The sequence below is a fragment of the Schistocerca cancellata genome, chromosome 8, assembly GCF_023864275.1.
Source record: "Schistocerca cancellata isolate TAMUIC-IGC-003103 chromosome 8, iqSchCanc2.1, whole genome shotgun sequence".
NCBI classification, from domain to species: Eukaryota; Metazoa; Arthropoda; class Insecta; order Orthoptera; family Acrididae; genus Schistocerca; species Schistocerca cancellata.
Window position 1 is genome coordinate 339704356 of NC_064633.1, and position 17338 is coordinate 339721693.

Here is a 17338-nt window from a genome sequence, read left to right on the forward strand (position 1 = left end):
TAGGCAGGAACTAACAGTAATAATGTTTAAATTGCTGCAATTTGTTTACGATGATGTATCTCACAAATATTTCATTTTTTATTATATGGGTGTTTATTTCTGTGGTTGCATCCTGGATTGCAGATGAAAATAAGCAGATGTCATATAGGAATACGTGTGTGTGTGGTTGTGTGTGTGTGTGTGTGTGTGTGTGTGTGTGTGTGTGTGTGTGTGTGTTAATGCCACATTGAGCCATTAGAATTAGAGCGGACTGATGACTAGTGTTTCATTATTTCCCGCATGGATGTCAGTCAGCATGCATCGTTTCCCCAATGCAGAGCTGGCCAACATAGATTTTGTATATGGGGCTGCACAAGGAAATGGATTAGTTGTTCAAAGGATGTACAGGGAGTGATTCTCGGATAGGAATCGGCTGGATCGCCCAACATTCGAGCATCTTCGTAGAGAGTTACGCACGAGTAGCTCATTTTATGTTTCCAGGCGTGGAACTGGTGTTCTAAGATTTTGCAAAATAATAAGAAAAGAAATAATACTAAATAAAAGAAATAATACTAAACAAAGTAGAGAATAATCCTTTGACAAGCTCGGGAGCTGTAGGACGTGTGCTGGGTGTAAGCCATCAAAGTATTTTGAGGATTTTACATGAAGGTGGAATGCATCCGTATCATTTACAGAGAGTACAAGCAATGCCCTGTGATGATTATCTTCCATGTCTCCACCTGGCTCATTGGTGCCTACAGTGACCTGCAGCCAATGAAACCTTCCCTACAAATCTTTTATTTACTAATGAGGCTACCTTTACACAGTTGTGTATGTTTAGCATCCCTAATTCTCGGCTGTGAGCACATGGTAACCCACATGTAACAACAGCACATGCCTACCAAGAAAAATTTTCCATTAATGTTTGGGCAGGCATAGTGCACAATAACTTAATAGGACTGTACATTCTATCTGTCATTTAACTGGCCACATGTACATCATCTTCCTACAGGAGTTCTTATCAGAACTTCTGTGTGATGTTCTTCTAGCCACCTGCAGATGAATATGGTTCCAGCATGATGGAGCCCCAGCTCACTTCAGTCAAAACATCAGGAATCAGCTGGATGCTGTCTATGACCAGCTGTGGATAGGATGGGGTGGTCCATTTTCCTGGCCACTGTGTTCTCCTAGTTTGACCTGTGTGGATTATTTCTTGCAGGGTCATTTGAAAAGCCTGGCGTACAAGAGTCCCGTCTCATCTGAAGAACAGCTAGTTGCCTGCGTGTCTATTGTTGCTGGTCATGTGATCAAAATGCCTGACATCTTTCCTAATGTATGCCGATTCATGCACCGTCACTTCGAATTGTGTATCGCTGTTGGTTGCCACTGTTTCGAGCACCTCTCGAAAACTATTAATAAATCTTTGATGTTATTTGTCTTTACATGTCTTTACGGTTTCCTGTAATTCATACCACTGTACAAGCTAGCATTGTAATGTGTCATTATCGCACACTTCATTTGTGTTCAAAATCTGCTTATTTAGGCTCCTTGTACGTGCCTTTACATTTTTGACATATAGTTTAGGACCACCCAGTGAATGGGATAGTCATGCATGTTTAGCATGGTACCATCCTGTATGCAGATAACTTAACACCAGTAGAGCACTGTAAAACTAATGAAGAGTTAATCCACTGTCCCGAGCAAACACTTGGGAAGGTAGAGACGTCGGTCAAAAATAACTGAAATTAAACTTGCAAAAACAGAAATTTCTCATTTCACCACAAAACAACCTGCACAATGTGTAAGAGAAATACACAACAGAAGGGTCCAGAAAAATGTGCATTCTTTTTGATAGATAATATCTTTGGACCAAAGTGACATATCATTGCAATTTTACATGGTAGAGTAGTCCATTGTTTTCTCAACAGAAATTAGCATGCATTTTCCAGCAGTTGATAGTGCAGCAATGAATGAAGTAATATTTTCATTTGAGCAACGCAAACACATATTGAAGTGGTACTGGAAGTATGAAAACATGATGCAGGTACAACGGCAATGGCATGATGTGTACAGATCTAGGCCACCAACACGTACAGTAATGTATCATTCGGGATAAATTTGAAACTGATGATACTCTTCAGGTTGTGCATGAGGAAACGTCTGGCTTACCAAAAACATCAACATATCCAGCTTCCAGAGTTGCTGCATTGCAAAATTTTACTAGATCGGCTCAGAAATCCGTGAAGCACCGTGCACGTGAAAGCAGGGTAAGTTAATAAAGCATAAAACAAAAATCTGAAGACTGCAAAGTGGAAAGTGCAAATTCCATGCTATGAATGAGGATGAACCGGATTGAAGGATGGAGTATTTAAAGTGGTTTGAAGGCGTGCTTTGCAAGGATGAACATTTTTGCATGGTTATCTGGTCTGATGAGGGACAATTCAAACAAAATGGTACTGTAAACTGCCACAACTGCATCTACTGGGCACCTGAAAATCCTCACATTCACCTCGACAAACATGTTAATCTCCACGATTCTCCTGTGTTCCGCTGCCCGTGTACGTTTTTCTCACAAGTACATCTTTCCACACTTGGCAGATTGAAGTCCCTTCATCGTTTATAGTACACTGTGGCTCACCTGAAATATAACCCTCTTCACTATGTGTATATAACATCTAACTTTGCCTCTGTTACATCCTTTGCTATTCCTCCCCCGTCCTTATCCCAGTCCCCCTCGCTCTCCTTTCCTTCTCCTCTGTGGGTCCCATGCCCTCCCCTCTGGATGCTGCTAGCCCTACCCAGCCAGGGAAGTGTCCCCCTTCTTCGGCATCTGCCAGTGATAGGTCCCCCTCTTTGGACCCCTCCCTATGGTGCCTCCTAGACAGGAGGCCTGCAGTCAGTGTCTATTCGCTATGGAATTCTTTTCTGGGGAACAAAAGCACAAAACTTGAACACAGGTTTCAGACTACAGAAGAAGTTCATAAGAATAATAACTAAAAATAGCAGTCAAGCTCATTGTAAAGATCTTTTAAAAAATCTGGGAATTTTAACTACACCATGTGAGTAAGTTCACTGATCTGTTGTATACGTCAAGAATAACATTGATAGTTACTGCACAAACAGCTCTGTCTCACATTTATCAAGAATCAATAAACATAAAACAGAAACCAGTTTTTTTTCTTTTTTTTGTAACTGTAAAATAAATTGCCCAAGGAAATTTAAGAGATTACAAAACAAACTTATTTAAAAAGGCACTTAAAAGTACCTATTGAGGAATATATTCTGTACAGTGAATGTTACTTTTAATAACAGAGTATGAGTTTGGTAAGAAATGTAATGCTTTAACAATAATAAAACACATGTCATTTCCATAACATTTTCTCACTGTGTTTTTTTTCTTTCTTTTCTGAAAAACTTACTCCCAAAACTATGCAGTGCATAAAACTAACACCTTATTCTTGTTCTGATCTCAACATCTCACTTACTATGGAGGGATGGTTGCTCAGTTTTTAAGGCTAGAAAATGGGAAGTTTCGGCACACAAAATGGGAACCAACCATCATCGCTATGGTCCTCACATCAGCTGGTTTTGTAGTGTTATAGTGAAAGAGTGTGTGTGTGTGTGTGTGTGTGTGTGTGTGTGTGTGTGTGTGTGTGTGTGTGTGCGCGTCCGTGCGTGCGTCCGTGCGGTGAATGGGGGTGAGAAATGAATGACTAGTATAGCAATAGTTTTTTACATTATTAAATAATTTCTTTGCAAAATGGTATTGGGCACAAAGGATAAAATGAGTGAAGTAGCACAAATGTCTGTGTATATGAATTACGTTATTTTTGTTATTCGTAAATTGTAATACCATGCCATGTCCAATATCCTTGTAAAAGTGCTCTACAGATGAATAAAAACAACAGTGGGCAGCTGTGATATAATAATAAATTGTAGACTCAAATAAAACAAAAGTAAATAACTATACTCCTGTTTCATGTAAGTGGAGAAAATTACTACAGTCATGAAATATGCATTTTAAAACATCATTCATGGATTGAAATTCTTTGATCATCATTTCATTGAAATAGGATGAAAAATTTTGTAACCAAAAGTAGATAAAAGTACTAATAAAAGAAGTAGTAGTTCACATCTTGCTGTAAAACCCAAAAGTCTTGCGCTGCTCAGTGGCAGTATGTTGATCGTAAGGAACACACACAATATTGTTATCAGTCTAATATGATCGTACACCGTGTTATCACTTTAAGAAAGGAAAAAGTATTTTTTCTCTCTGTCTGTGTTCTCCTGGAGCAGTTAAATGATTCAGGATTATATCCATTGATTATGTGGAGTACTAGTGGACTGAAATATTCGTAAGATAATACTGTGATATGAGCAATTGCTTTAGTTTGGTATTCTTTTTGTATGGGATATTGCCAGGCACACCTCCTTCAACACTGATCGAGTTGAAGGACTCAGTCATTCCAAGAGTTCGAAGAAGTTTTCAAGACCTGTTCAGTCTTTTTGTATCATCTCTCACTCAAATAATTTTACTACTTTCCACTTTATTGCATTAATTAACTTTTTTCCTTTCCAGAGTACTGATGTAGCTTTGTTCCTGCCTGGAAAAAAAGCAGTAATTAAATTATTTTCTGTTACTCTTAGGAGGGGCCTATTCAGCATGTGACAGTTTCTCCTGATGAGCAGCTGTTTGCATTTGCCACTGTTAAGGGAGCAGTGTGTATGCTTGAGCGGAACCATGTAGCTGGATCACGTCATTTGCACAAGTCATCTGAACATGTTGGTACTGAAGTTACTGCCTTGTGTTGGGGTGCTCAAAATGAGCTGTACATTGGAGATGCCTTGGGACGAGTGTCAGTACTCAGTGCACCCGTGCTGGTAAGTGTTCAGAGGTTTTTGAGACATAATATAATCATCACTTCGCTAATATCATAGTGAAATCCATTGAAAAATATAGTGGGAGCGTTGATGACATATGTGGTTGTTTTTCATGATAACCTGCACTCTTTTAGGGGTTTATGGAGGTATTATAAATCTATAACATCCCTTCATTAGTGATTGAACTAAAGATTTTGTAACCTTGATGTCTGTGACATTGAACTAAGTGCTCCAGGTATCAAAAGATAAATAACAATATTTGGAATGCTTCCTTATCACAGTTTATCAACAAATTGTGTTACTGCAGTTCTGTTCCCAACTGGCATTGCCATTAATGCAATAAATAACAAATTACAACTATATAGAACATAATGTAGAACAGGTATTTACTTCAAAATTTTACAACTGGTGGTGTTATGGTTATGCCTACCATTAACTAACCTACGCCCAGTCACAAAATTTCAAAGTAAATGACTGTTCTACACTAAGTTCTCTATGATTGCATGTATGTCTCGGTTTTGGCTGTTTCTTCCTGGAAGTATTTGCTACAGCACAAGATTACTGCAGTGTGGCATTTTTTGGTTGGCACAACTCTCTTCAATTCGGCAGAATCATGCAGCACTATTTACCCTTCACTATTTTTTTGTGATATGAAGGATGTTCACAGGTCCAGTGGAAGTTTACAGAAAAAGAAAGTGTAGAGGTCTATCGTGGAAAAACCCTTAAAAATGAGCAGGAATAACAGAAGAGAGGATGAAAAGTCTCAAGATCTGTCATGCAGTTGCATAAGTGAATGGTACTGCAAATTTAATATGAAATGATTTTACAGTATCATGCAGAAAGAAATTAAGGATATTGTTGACAATGAAAGAGCAAAAATTTACGACAGATGGAATTCATTGTTTTGTAAATGAAGAAGTACTTTGTGTTAATTTGCAGGCATGCAATAAGTGAAGAAAATAGTGGTATTAATTGTAAAATTTCTGAAGTTGCACCCGCTATTCCACTGTCAGTTGCAACAGTTTGATGGAACTGAACAGAGTATGGAGACTTATATATTACTTTAAAGTACATTGATTAAGTTGTAGGGCATGTCTGGAATGATTTTTTGATTTAAAAACTTGCTGTTGTTGAATTTATTTAGCAAAAAGGAGTGCAAGAACAAAAATTAGAACATCCGGAATGGACTGCGACCTTGCATTTTAAGTCTGTGACTGCACATGGCCACAGTAAGACATTGCAAGGTAGGGGGGGGGGGGGACCTTATTTCTGATTTGATGGGGCTCCATTTAAAAATAAATCATGTTATGGAATTGACAAATTCTGAGAAACACAGTCCCGTTCCGCAAGCTCACTGCCGTTAAAGGAAACACGAGATTTGAAGAATTCATAGGGGGCTGGAGAGCATTATAAGCATATATCCCTAAACGTTTTGAAGATACTGTCAGATTTATATCTGTTGTCTAGCTGTTTTCAAATCCACTTGCTGTTTCATTTGGAAGCACCCCTGTGCATGTGCAGAAGTAACTGATTGATGTGCAAGGTAATTCCTGTTTTTATGAGAACTGCTTTTGCATCAAAACTGTGCTGGACATCTACATTGTGTTCCTCAGGTAGAGTTTTACTTCCCCATAATGAGGTTGCAAAAGTGTTAAAGCATTTCAATCGACATAATTGTGTGAAGGACCTTTTTTCAATTATGAAACTAAGTGTGTTACTGTTACGTGGCAGCTTGAGTGCGAAAATCTGTGAAGTTGTCTGTGTCTATCCTTATGGCTACAGTTTGTACTGGATAAAAATTATATTATGTCTTCAGCATGCCAAAAATAATTAAAAGAATACTGAAAATCTGTTTTCTTTGTGATATATGTTGTTGAGAAACATGAAATATAGAACAGAGTAGTACCCAGTGAGACTGCATTGCCGTTTAAATGCTGTGTCTTTGCAGTTCCTCCTCCTTCATCCTCTTTACACTCAGACAGCGCGCCACAGTGTTAGGGGATATGTGCAGTGAGGCTGAGCAATATGGCACTGTTGCCAAGGTATGGCCCCCAAGACAAATTCTTGGACGGCCATGTTTTAGGATGTTGTTATTAAATAACCAAACAACGGAAAGTCCAACAATGTGGATAGTATGACAACGAAAATAATCAATTTTTGACAATGTAATGTAATTGTATTGATAAAAAATCTGCTCACCAAGTGGCAGCAGGAGTGCGTGCGCGCGCGCGCACACACACACACACACACACACACACACACACACACACACACACAGAGTCTTATCCGGTGCTGTCCCCAACAATCAGTCTTTCCTTCTCATCCCATATGGTAAGTCTCCCCTGACCAAGGATTCTGGGCGTCTTTTCTGAACTCTACTCAGTTTTCTAAACCTCCCCAGTCTTCTTCCTTCACACCTCTTCCTTCCCCTTCAATCCTGCCAGGAGGAGGAGGAGTCACTGGCTCCAAAAGCTCTCATACGTAAAACTTTTTTGTTGTATGTCTGTTCTCCTGCTGCCATTTTGTGAGTAGATTTTTTTTTCCTGTCTAATAACAATATGGATAGGACAGATTGCTACCGACCACACAGAGATGGCATTTATTCGCAGACAAGCAGAATGAAGAATACTGGTAAAATATAAAGCTTTCAGACAAAGTTGTTCTTATGAAGCTGAAAACTTGCATCCCCATTCTTACAAGCACAACTCGCACACTTACAGCCACTGTATCCAGGAGCTGGAGCCCGACTGTGACTGCATCTGATGTGAGTGACAATCTACTGGGGTGGGTGGTGGAGGTAAGGAAGAGGTATCGGATGTGGAGGGGGAAGGGTAGTATGGTAGGGGTGGGGGAAGGTGCTGTGTTGCCTTTTAAGTGTGCAGGTGCAGAGACATGGTGGGTACAGAGACCCATTCCATGCTAGAACCTGAAAGTACTACATTGCGGCAGATTCTGTGCACCACTTTCATTCTGTTGGCTTTTGTTCATATTTGTATCTGCCATCCTTTGACAAGTAAAAGTTTATTGCTCTTCATTTGCTTATTATTTCACTTCGGGGTTCTCCGACACTGCTATTGGGTGCTCAAAGCATGGAAAAAGCGCTCCTGAACTTCTGAACTGTGGCTTAATTGGTGTGTTTCAGTGGCAATTATAGCTATATCAAAAACCACATAAGGTGATGTAGCCCTCTTGCTATTGGTCCATTGTTCAGGCAGGTGATGGAGCTGTTCTCGTGTGGGACATACTGACAGCAAATGAGTAAACACTACACCAATTTGGTTCAAAAAGGTGTCTACTGTCCCCTCTTATTATACATTTTATGGAGAATAACTGCATCCAGTTTTTTTCCTTCATACATTGTTATTTGTACAAACAGTAATATCTGTGCTTGTCATTTTTTATTTAGAGAACAGAAAAAGTGCATCTCTCACACCTTTCCAGTACAAACAAAGGAAGTGATTTGTACTCGGATGTACACTTGCGTTTTCTGTTTCTTTGAAACCACTTTCCTTCCACTATTCTTTATGATTGGGTATGCACGCTCTAACAACTTCGATTTTTAATTTGTCACAGATCTGTAAAATTGTCAATGTGAGTAGCGTGACCTCTTTCAAATGAGGCAAGCATGTTCTACGACTTTGATTTTAATTTGCCACAGAAAATCAAACACTTTTGGAGAATTGAAAAATCTGACAATGAAAATAACATGAAATTTTCAAATAATTAGAAAACAGGCTGCGGAAGAATGTTGTTTACAGAATCGTCTTGTGATCAATACCAATGTAACTCCAAAGACAAGAACACAGTCAGTCTCAGAATCGTAAACAATAAATATTTTTAGTCCATATTTATCAGGTTTGTCTACATAAACACAAAATGTCAACCATCCACCAAATCCACATATGCCTTTGCGAAGTTTGCAGATGGTTAAAAGGGTTTTTTTAAGAGTTCTTAAATAAATCATCAGAAATATGTCTGATTTTATGGTTGGTACCATGCTGATATTGGCCTCTACATATTAAAATGCAGAATTTACTATGTGACCTTCAACATATTTATGCTCGCTACGGATTCTGTGAAAGGGTTTGAGACGAAGTTGTTGGTAGAACAGTAATCTGTCGGTTTTAGTTTCTTCATGAGAAACGCGGATAGTTATGACAAAAACCATATACATTTTGTTTAGCTTCACAGTTACCCATAAAAACTTAACACTCTCAGATTGTAGCATGGGTCTGTCTTCAATTTTTCATGAAGTGTCTTTGCATTCCAGTTTGTGCATTTCATGACAGAATGAAGAAAAACATTGAAAACACTCAGTGGAGTGGAGCTCTCATCAACTACTACTTTTACTCCACTACTTTCTAAAAAGTGTGGCACAACAGGTTGTTGGTCAGTGAATGTCCAGCCTAATGCTGCATCAGTCATCTCATATTGATATGTTTACCATCTCTGTGTTGGAGATGCAGACAACTATGCTGCAGCAATGTACTTGATTGAGTGGAGATTGTCAGAACCTTTGCAAGAGCATCACCACACTCCTCTCTAAAAAGATGAGACAATTTAAATGAAACATGAAACTGTAACAGCGGCGGCAGTGGCAGAAGCAGCAGCAGCAGCAGTATCAGTAGGACTAATAAGGGTGGTGAAAATAGTCAAGCAACAGTGTACCAGATTCTGAATGTTCCTCATACTATTCACAAATGGGTACTTCTCTCTCTGTTCCAGAATCCTTCAATTCTTTCATTAAAGTATCAGAAATTTCCTGCTCACTCAGCAGATGTGACATATTTGTGAGAAGAATGAAAAATAATGAAAGAAACTAGTGAGTACACATATATATCTCAGAAATACGCACACCACAATTACACAATAGCACTGTGACCTGTTATACATTTACAGTTATTTCTTTTGAAGTAATCGTAAAAACTAGATATGAAGGGCAGCAACTGACAAAGGGTCAGGTAGACATTCACAACCTGAAAGCTATAATTGGGTGCAGTCCTTTGAAAACAGTGGTATGGCCTGAGCTGTGCTTGAGCTTGGTCACCAGAAAGTAGAGTCAAAATTACATTTTATCTAATGGTGCTCGAAAGCACCATACAGGGGTTTTATCTTCTATGCCACTCAGCTGTGTACAGCAGCTTTCCTTTTGTTGTGCCTACGACATCTGCGAGTACTGTTCAGGCTTTGACGTCTATTTTTTGTATTGAGAGCCTTCCTGAAGTTATTGTCTCTGACAATGGCCCCCAATTCGTGTCCTCAGAGTTTGAAGCGTTCTGTGCTGCTAATGGCATTTGCCATCTGACTTCAGCCCCGTTCCACCCCCAGTCGAACGGCGAGGCTGAACGCTTTGTGCATACGTTTAAGTCGAAGATGAGTAAGTAGCGCACAACGCATGCTCGCAAGCGCACACTGTGGACTTTCCTTGCTTCCTATAGCTCTCAGCCGTGCAGCACCCGTTCCCCAGCGGAATTAGTACATAGCCGCTTCCATCGGTTGCTCCTGCAGCTATTGCACCCACTGCCGCGTGCTCCTGCTGCTTCGCCTCATTCTGGCTTGGTGCCACATGATTTTGTGTTCATTCGCGTTTTCTCTGGCAGGCAGCGCTGAGAGCAGGGGTGCATCTTGGCCGCACCTTATTTGTCATTTCTGGTCCCTCCGGCATTGTCAAGTGACACCGGAACAAGATCCGTTTGTGCCGTCCTCTGTTTTCTGCCGCTGGTTGTTTTCCGGCAGAACTGAAGGCTTTGCTGCTTCCGCCGCCTCAGCCCACCACTCCACCGACAGCGCCTCCGCCGCTCGCGCCTCCACCAGGGGCGCGCCTGCCATTGTTGCTGCTGTTGGTCCGGTCACCGCTAATTATTTGTTGTCTGCAGTAATATTTACAGTTTTAGTTGTAACAGGAAAATACACATAGAAGTGATTTTCAGTTTTTATTTGAAAAGTATGTTGTTATAGACTGAAATTCAATTTACAAATGTTTTTGACAAGAAGTCAGAAACCTGTCTCATTTGTTTATGTATGTTTTTCTTGAAATAACTCTAGCATGTATGATGTATTGGGACCATCAGCATCATTTGCTGCAGCAGGAGATGTAGCTGTGCTATTGCAGCCTGGAAGTAGGTTTTGAGGAAAACTTACATAGCCTGGATAGTAAACGTACTTTGACTGTGGTGTAAAGTTCTTGTGATCGGAGTGGAGCATCAGGAACAGGCTGTGAAGAAATTGAGGATCCATAATTTCCTCCATCTCCAGCTGGCCACAGTCCAAAAGGGGCGTTACTATAAGTAGCTGAATGTAACTAATGTAGTGGGGCTTATTCTTCAAACTGGACTGGGCTTCATTTATGACTCTCTCACTTCCCAGTGTTATTCCAATTCACTTTCCGAGTAGTCCTGACACAGAGTGTACAAAGTTGCTGATCTCATCTGAATCTCGCAGATAACAGAGTTTGTGAACTATCCACAGTGCCCCCCCCCCCCCCCCCCCAAAAAAAAAAAAAAAAAAAAAAAAAACAACATATGAGTGAACAGCAGCCATCACACGGTAGGTCTGTTGGCACTCTGGTACAGCAGCAGCCAGGATGGCACACCTGTAGCGGCCACTCCGCCGACAGAGCTCCCACACTTAGGTAGATGCCAGTTGAGGGAGGTTCCATTGCATCCCATGCTTCTGTCTGGCATCTCTGTCAGCAGACCTGTCGCGGCATCCCAACACTGTAGGGCCATAAAGCTGAGGCAACTGGCAATAAACCATCCATTATATTTAAGAAGTAGTCAATTAGATAGCAATAAACATTGGGAAAACAGTAGTAGTAGTAAACAATGACAAACAGTCTCAGGTAAAGGAGAAGAAATTCTGAATAAGAACACGTTATAGGAGTTTTTATAAGGCAAGTGAAATGAAATTGAGGGAAAAAAAAAGAAAGCATCAGTGAAACATAACATTCTAAAAAGTAAGGAATAGAAAACATTAGATACATATCAACAACAATAACAAAATCAAAATGGCTATAGGGATTTAACAGAAGCATCAAAAAAGCATGGGAAGCGTATGAAAAACCAGGTGTTGGAGAGGTCAATGGACGCCACAAGAATCAGGTGTACAAGACACAGACAAACCAAGGACAGGAGAGGGAAAGAAAGATTGATTTTATGTGATCCTTACAAGAAGCCTATAGAAGTTACGTAGAGCATTACAAAGAAATGGATAACAGTACACTAAAGTTGGCAACGGATTCAAACCTTAAAACTGGTTATGTATGTTCTTAGCTATCACAATTAGCTTTCAGTGGCCTCACTGTTACTGTTAAATCCTAGCAATGGAAACTGAAGGACCAGAACACCAAACTGAGAAAAATGGTATGGTACCTTTACTAATGTCTATGCAAATTACAACATCAAAAACAAATGGTCGCAATGAATCCAAACTCCTTTTTTTAATATGAGAACACTGCATGCCAATAAGTGAGTAAGTAGGTGTTGTTGAAATAAGTGGAAATGAAATGAAAAGTACTAGCATGCATCAATGACATTAAAGGGCTTATTATCAACACACAAGCTCATATGCGGGACAGAGTGAGTGGTTCCCATGGAACAGTTTTGTGAACTTCATCTTATATAGGGTGTGGTGATGATACTAGTGTGGAACCAACAGTTGGCAGTATATACACTGAGGAGAAAAGTGCATGGGATACCTCCTAATATCATGTTTGACCTCATTTTGCCTGGCATAGTCTAGCACTCAATGTGGCATGGATTCAACAAGTCTTTGGAAGTCTCCTGCAGAAATACTGAGCTAAGCTGCCTCTACAGCCATCCACAATTGTGAGACTGTTGCTGGCATGGGATTTTGTGCATGAACTGATTTCTCGATTACGTCCCACAAGTGTTCGATGGATGGCCAAATCATTTGCACAAATTGTCCAGAATACTCTTCAAAGCAATCGTGAACAACTGTCGCCTGGTGAGATGGTGCATTTTGTGCGTGAACTGATTTCTCAATTACGTCCCACAAGTGTTTGATGGGTGGCCAAATCATTTGCACAAATTGTCCAAAATACTCTTCAAAGAAATTGTGAACAATTGTCGCCTGGTGAGATGGTGGATTGTCATTCATAAAAATTCCATGATTGTTTGGAAACCTGCAAGTGCCTGAATGGCTGCAAATGGTCTCCAAGTAGCCAAATGGTCCACACAGTTGGACCATTGGACACAGTCCATTCCATGTAATCACAGCCAACAGCACTGTGGAGCCATCATCATCTAGCACAGTGCCTTGTTGACAAGCTGGGTCAATGGCTTTGGGGGGTCTGTGCCATACTCTAACCCTACCGTCAGCTCTTACCAACTGAAATTGGGACTCATCCGACCAGGCCACAGTTTTCCTGTTACCTAGAGTCCAGCCGGTATGCTCACAAGTCCAGGAGAGGGCACAAGCAATGTTGTGCTGTTATAAAAGGAAATCACATTGGTCATCGGCCCATTAACACCAAATTTCAGCACTTTCCTCACAGATATGTTCATCGTACATTCCACATTGATTTTTGTGGTTATTTCATGCAATGGTGCTTGTCTGTTAGCACTGACAATTCCACACAAACACCGCTGCTCTCAGTCATTAAGTTAAGGCCGTCGGCCACTGCCTTGTGTGTGGTCAGAGGTAAGGCCTTAAATTTGGTATTCTCAGCATACTCTTGACACTGTGGATCTCTGAATATTAGATTACCTAATGATTTCCAAAATGGAATGTCCCGTGTGTCTAGCTCCATTCAGCATTCAAAGTCTTAATTCCCATTGTGTGGCCATAATCACATCAGAAACTTTTTCACATGAATCACCTGAATACAAATGGCATCTCTGACAATGCACTGCCCTTTTATATACCTTGTGTATGCAATACTGCCGCCATCTGTATATGTGCATATCGCTGTCCCGTGACTTTTGTTACCTCAGTGTACAGTGACAAATATATGCTGAACTATCCAATGTCATCACAACAGGAAATGATTGCCATCTTGTTTTATGTCTGCTTCTGACCATATAGCTGAGCATATATTGGTGTCGTGGTTCTGGAAAAATATACCTGTGCCTCGGAACATGTCCTACCAGCTGGTCTCTTCTTCTTGTCAAGTTGTGCCACAAACTCCTCTTCTTCCCAATTCTCTTAAATACCTCCTCATTAGTTATGTGATCTACCCATCTAATCTTCAGCATTCTTCTGTAGCACCACATTTCGAAAGCTTCTATTCTCTTCTTGTCCAAAATATTTATCGTCCATGTTTCACTTCCATACATGGCTACACTCCATACAAATACTTTCAGAAACGACTTCCTGACACTTAAATCTATACTCAATGTTAACAAATTTCGCTTCTTCAGAAACACTTTCCTTCCCATTGCGTCTACATTTTATATCCTCTCTACTTCGACCATCATCAGTTATTTTGCTTCCCAAATAGCAAAACGCCTTTACTACTTTAAGTGCCTCATTTCCTGATCTAATTCCCTCAGCGTCACCCGACTTAATTTGACTACATTCCATTATCCTCGTTTTGCTTTTGTTGATGTTCATCTTATATCCTCCTTTCAACACACTGTCCATTCCGTTCAACTGCTCTTCCAAGTCCTTTGCTGTCTCTGACAGAATTACAATGTCATCGGCGAACCTCAAAGTTTTTATTTCTTCTCCATGGACTTTAATACCCACTCCGAATTTTTCTTTTGTTTCCTTTACTGCTTGCTCAATATACAGATTGAATAACATCAGGGACAGGCTACAACCCTGTCTCACTCCCTTCCCAACCACTGCTTCCCTTTCATGCCCCTCGACTCTTATAACTGCCATCTGGTTTCTGTACAAATTGTAAATAGCCTTTCGCTCCCTGTATTTTACCCCTGCCACCTTCAGAATTCGAAAGAGAGTATTCGAGTCAGCATTGTCAAAAGCTTTCTCTAAGTCTACAACTGCTAGAAATGTAGGTTTGCCTTTCCTTAATCTATTTTCTAAGAGAAGTCGTAGGGTCAGTATTGCCTCACGTGTTCCAACATTTCTACGGAATCCAAACTGATCTTCGCCAAGGTCGGCTTCTACCAATTTTTCCATTCGTCTGTAAAGAATACGCGTTATTATTTTGCAGCCGTGGCTTATTAAACTGATAGTTCGGTAATTTTCACATCTGTCAACACCTGCTATCTTTTGGATTGGAATTATTATATTCTTCTTGAAGTCTGAGGGTATTTCACCTGTCTCATACATCTTGCTCACCAGATGGTAGAGTTTTGTCAGGACTGGCTCTCCCAAGGCCGTCAGTAGTTCCAATGGAATGTTGTCTACTCCGGGGGCCTTGTTTCGACTCAGGTCTTTCAGTGCTCTGTCAAACTCTTCATGTAGTATCGTATCTCCCATTTAATCTTCTTCTATATCCTCTTCCATTTCCATAATATTGTCCTCAAGTACATCGCCCTTGTATAGACCCTCTATATACTCCTTCCACCTTTCTGCTTTCCCTTCTTTGCTTAGAACTGGGTTCCCATCTGAGCTCTTGATTTTCATACAAGTGGCTCTCTTTTCTCCAAAGGTCTCTTTAATTTTCCTGTAGGCAGTATCTATCTTACCCCTAGTGAGATAAGCCTCTATGTCCTTACATTTGTCCTCTAGCCATCCCTGCTTAGCCATTTTGCACTTCCTGTCGATCTTGTTTATGAGACGTTTGTATTCCCTTTTGCCTGCTTCATTTACTGCGTTTTTATGTTTTCTCCTTTCATCAATTAAATTCAATATTTCTTCTGTTACCCAAGGATTTCTACTAGCCCTCGTCTTTTTACCTATTTGATCCTCTGCTTCGTTCACTATTTCATCCCTCAGAGCTACCCATTTGTCTTCTACTGTATTTCTTTCTCCCATTCCTGTCAATTGTTCCCTTATGCTGTCTCTGAAACTCTGTACAACCTCTGGTTCTTTCAGTTTATCCAGGTCCCATCTCCTTAAATTCCATCTTTTTGCAGTTTCTTCAGTTTTAATCTACAGTTCATAACCAATAGATTGTGGTCAGAGTCCACCTCTGTCCCTGGAAATGTCGTACAATTTAAAACCTGGTTCCTAAATCTCTGTCTTACCATTATATAATCTATCCGATACCTTCTAGTATCTCCAGGATTCTTCCCCGTATACAACCTTCTTTTATGATTTTTGGAACGAAGTGTTAGCTATAATTAAGTTATGCTCTGTGCAAAATTCTACCAGACGGCTTCCTCTTTCATTTCTCTCCCCCAATCCATATTCACCCACTATGTTTCCTTCTCTCCCTTTTCCTACTCTCGAATTCCAGTCACCCATGACTATTAAATTTTGGTCTCCCTTGACTACCTTAATAATTTCTTTTATCTCATCATACATTTCATCAATTTCTTCATCATCTGCAGAGCTAGTTGGCATATAAACTTGTACTACTGTAGTAGGCATGGGCTTCATGTCTATCTTGGCCACAATAATGTATTCACTATGCTGTTGGTAGTAGCTTACCCGCACTCCATTTTTTTTATTCATTATTAAACCTACTTCTGCATTACCCCTATTCGATTTTGTATTTATAACCCTGTATTCACCTGACCAAAAGTCTTGTTCCTCCTGCCACCGAACTTCACTAATTCCCACTATATCTAAATTCAATCTATCCATTTCCCTTTTTAAATTTTCTAACCTACCTGCCCGATTAAGGGATCTGTTATTCCACGCTCCGATCCGTAGAATGCCAGTTTTCCTTCTCCTGATAACAACGTCCTCCTGAGTAGTCCCTGTCCGGATATCCGAAGGGTGAACTATTTTACCTCCAGAATATTTTACCGAAGGGGACGCCATCATTATTTAACCATACAGTAAAGCTGCATGCCCTCAGGAAAAATTACGGCTGTAGTTTCCCCTTGCTTTCAGCCGTTCGCAGTACCAGCACAGCAAGGCCGTTTTGGTTAGTGTTGCAAGGTCAGATCAGTCAATCATCCAGACTGTTGCCCCTGCAACTACTGAAAAGATTGCTGCTCCTCTTCAGGAACCACACGTTTGTCTGGCCTCTCAACAGACACCCCTCCGTTGTGGTTGCATCTACGGTATGGCCATCTGTATCGCTGAGGCATGCAAGCCTCCCCACCAATAGCAAGGTCCATGGTTCATGGGGGTAGGATTGTAGTTTTACAAAAACAAAAACCAACATTGCAACTTTTGTGCCGTATGGGCTGGAACTGGCTTTGACGGGGGAAACGACGACGTCAGAGGCTTATGGTAGGTGACCAAATAGAACTTGCAACCGTACAAAAAATCATGAAACTTTGTCACTCCATAGACAATAGCTGAAGCTTCTTTCTCAATTTGAGAATAGTTTTGCTGGGCAGAACTGAGCAACTTAGACGCAAAAGCAATCGAGCGATCGACAGAATTAATGCGGTTCAAGAGAACCACTCCGATGCCATGAGAAGATGCATCG

The 17338-nt window shown here is 40.5% G+C and overlaps 1 protein-coding gene across 3 annotated transcripts in view; it reads left to right on the top strand.

Moving 5' to 3' along the window:
• Positions 1–17338, top strand: part of LOC126095327 (Hermansky-Pudlak syndrome 5 protein homolog) — a 100021-nt gene that overhangs the window by 38957 nt on the left and 43726 nt on the right. For all 3 annotated transcript variants that reach the window (XM_049910134.1, XM_049910132.1, XM_049910133.1), the window contains exon 4: positions 4627–4860. In XM_049910134.1, coding sequence (XP_049766091.1) covers positions 4627–4860 — 234 coding nt within the window. The remainder of the gene's footprint in view (positions 1–4626; positions 4861–17338) is intronic.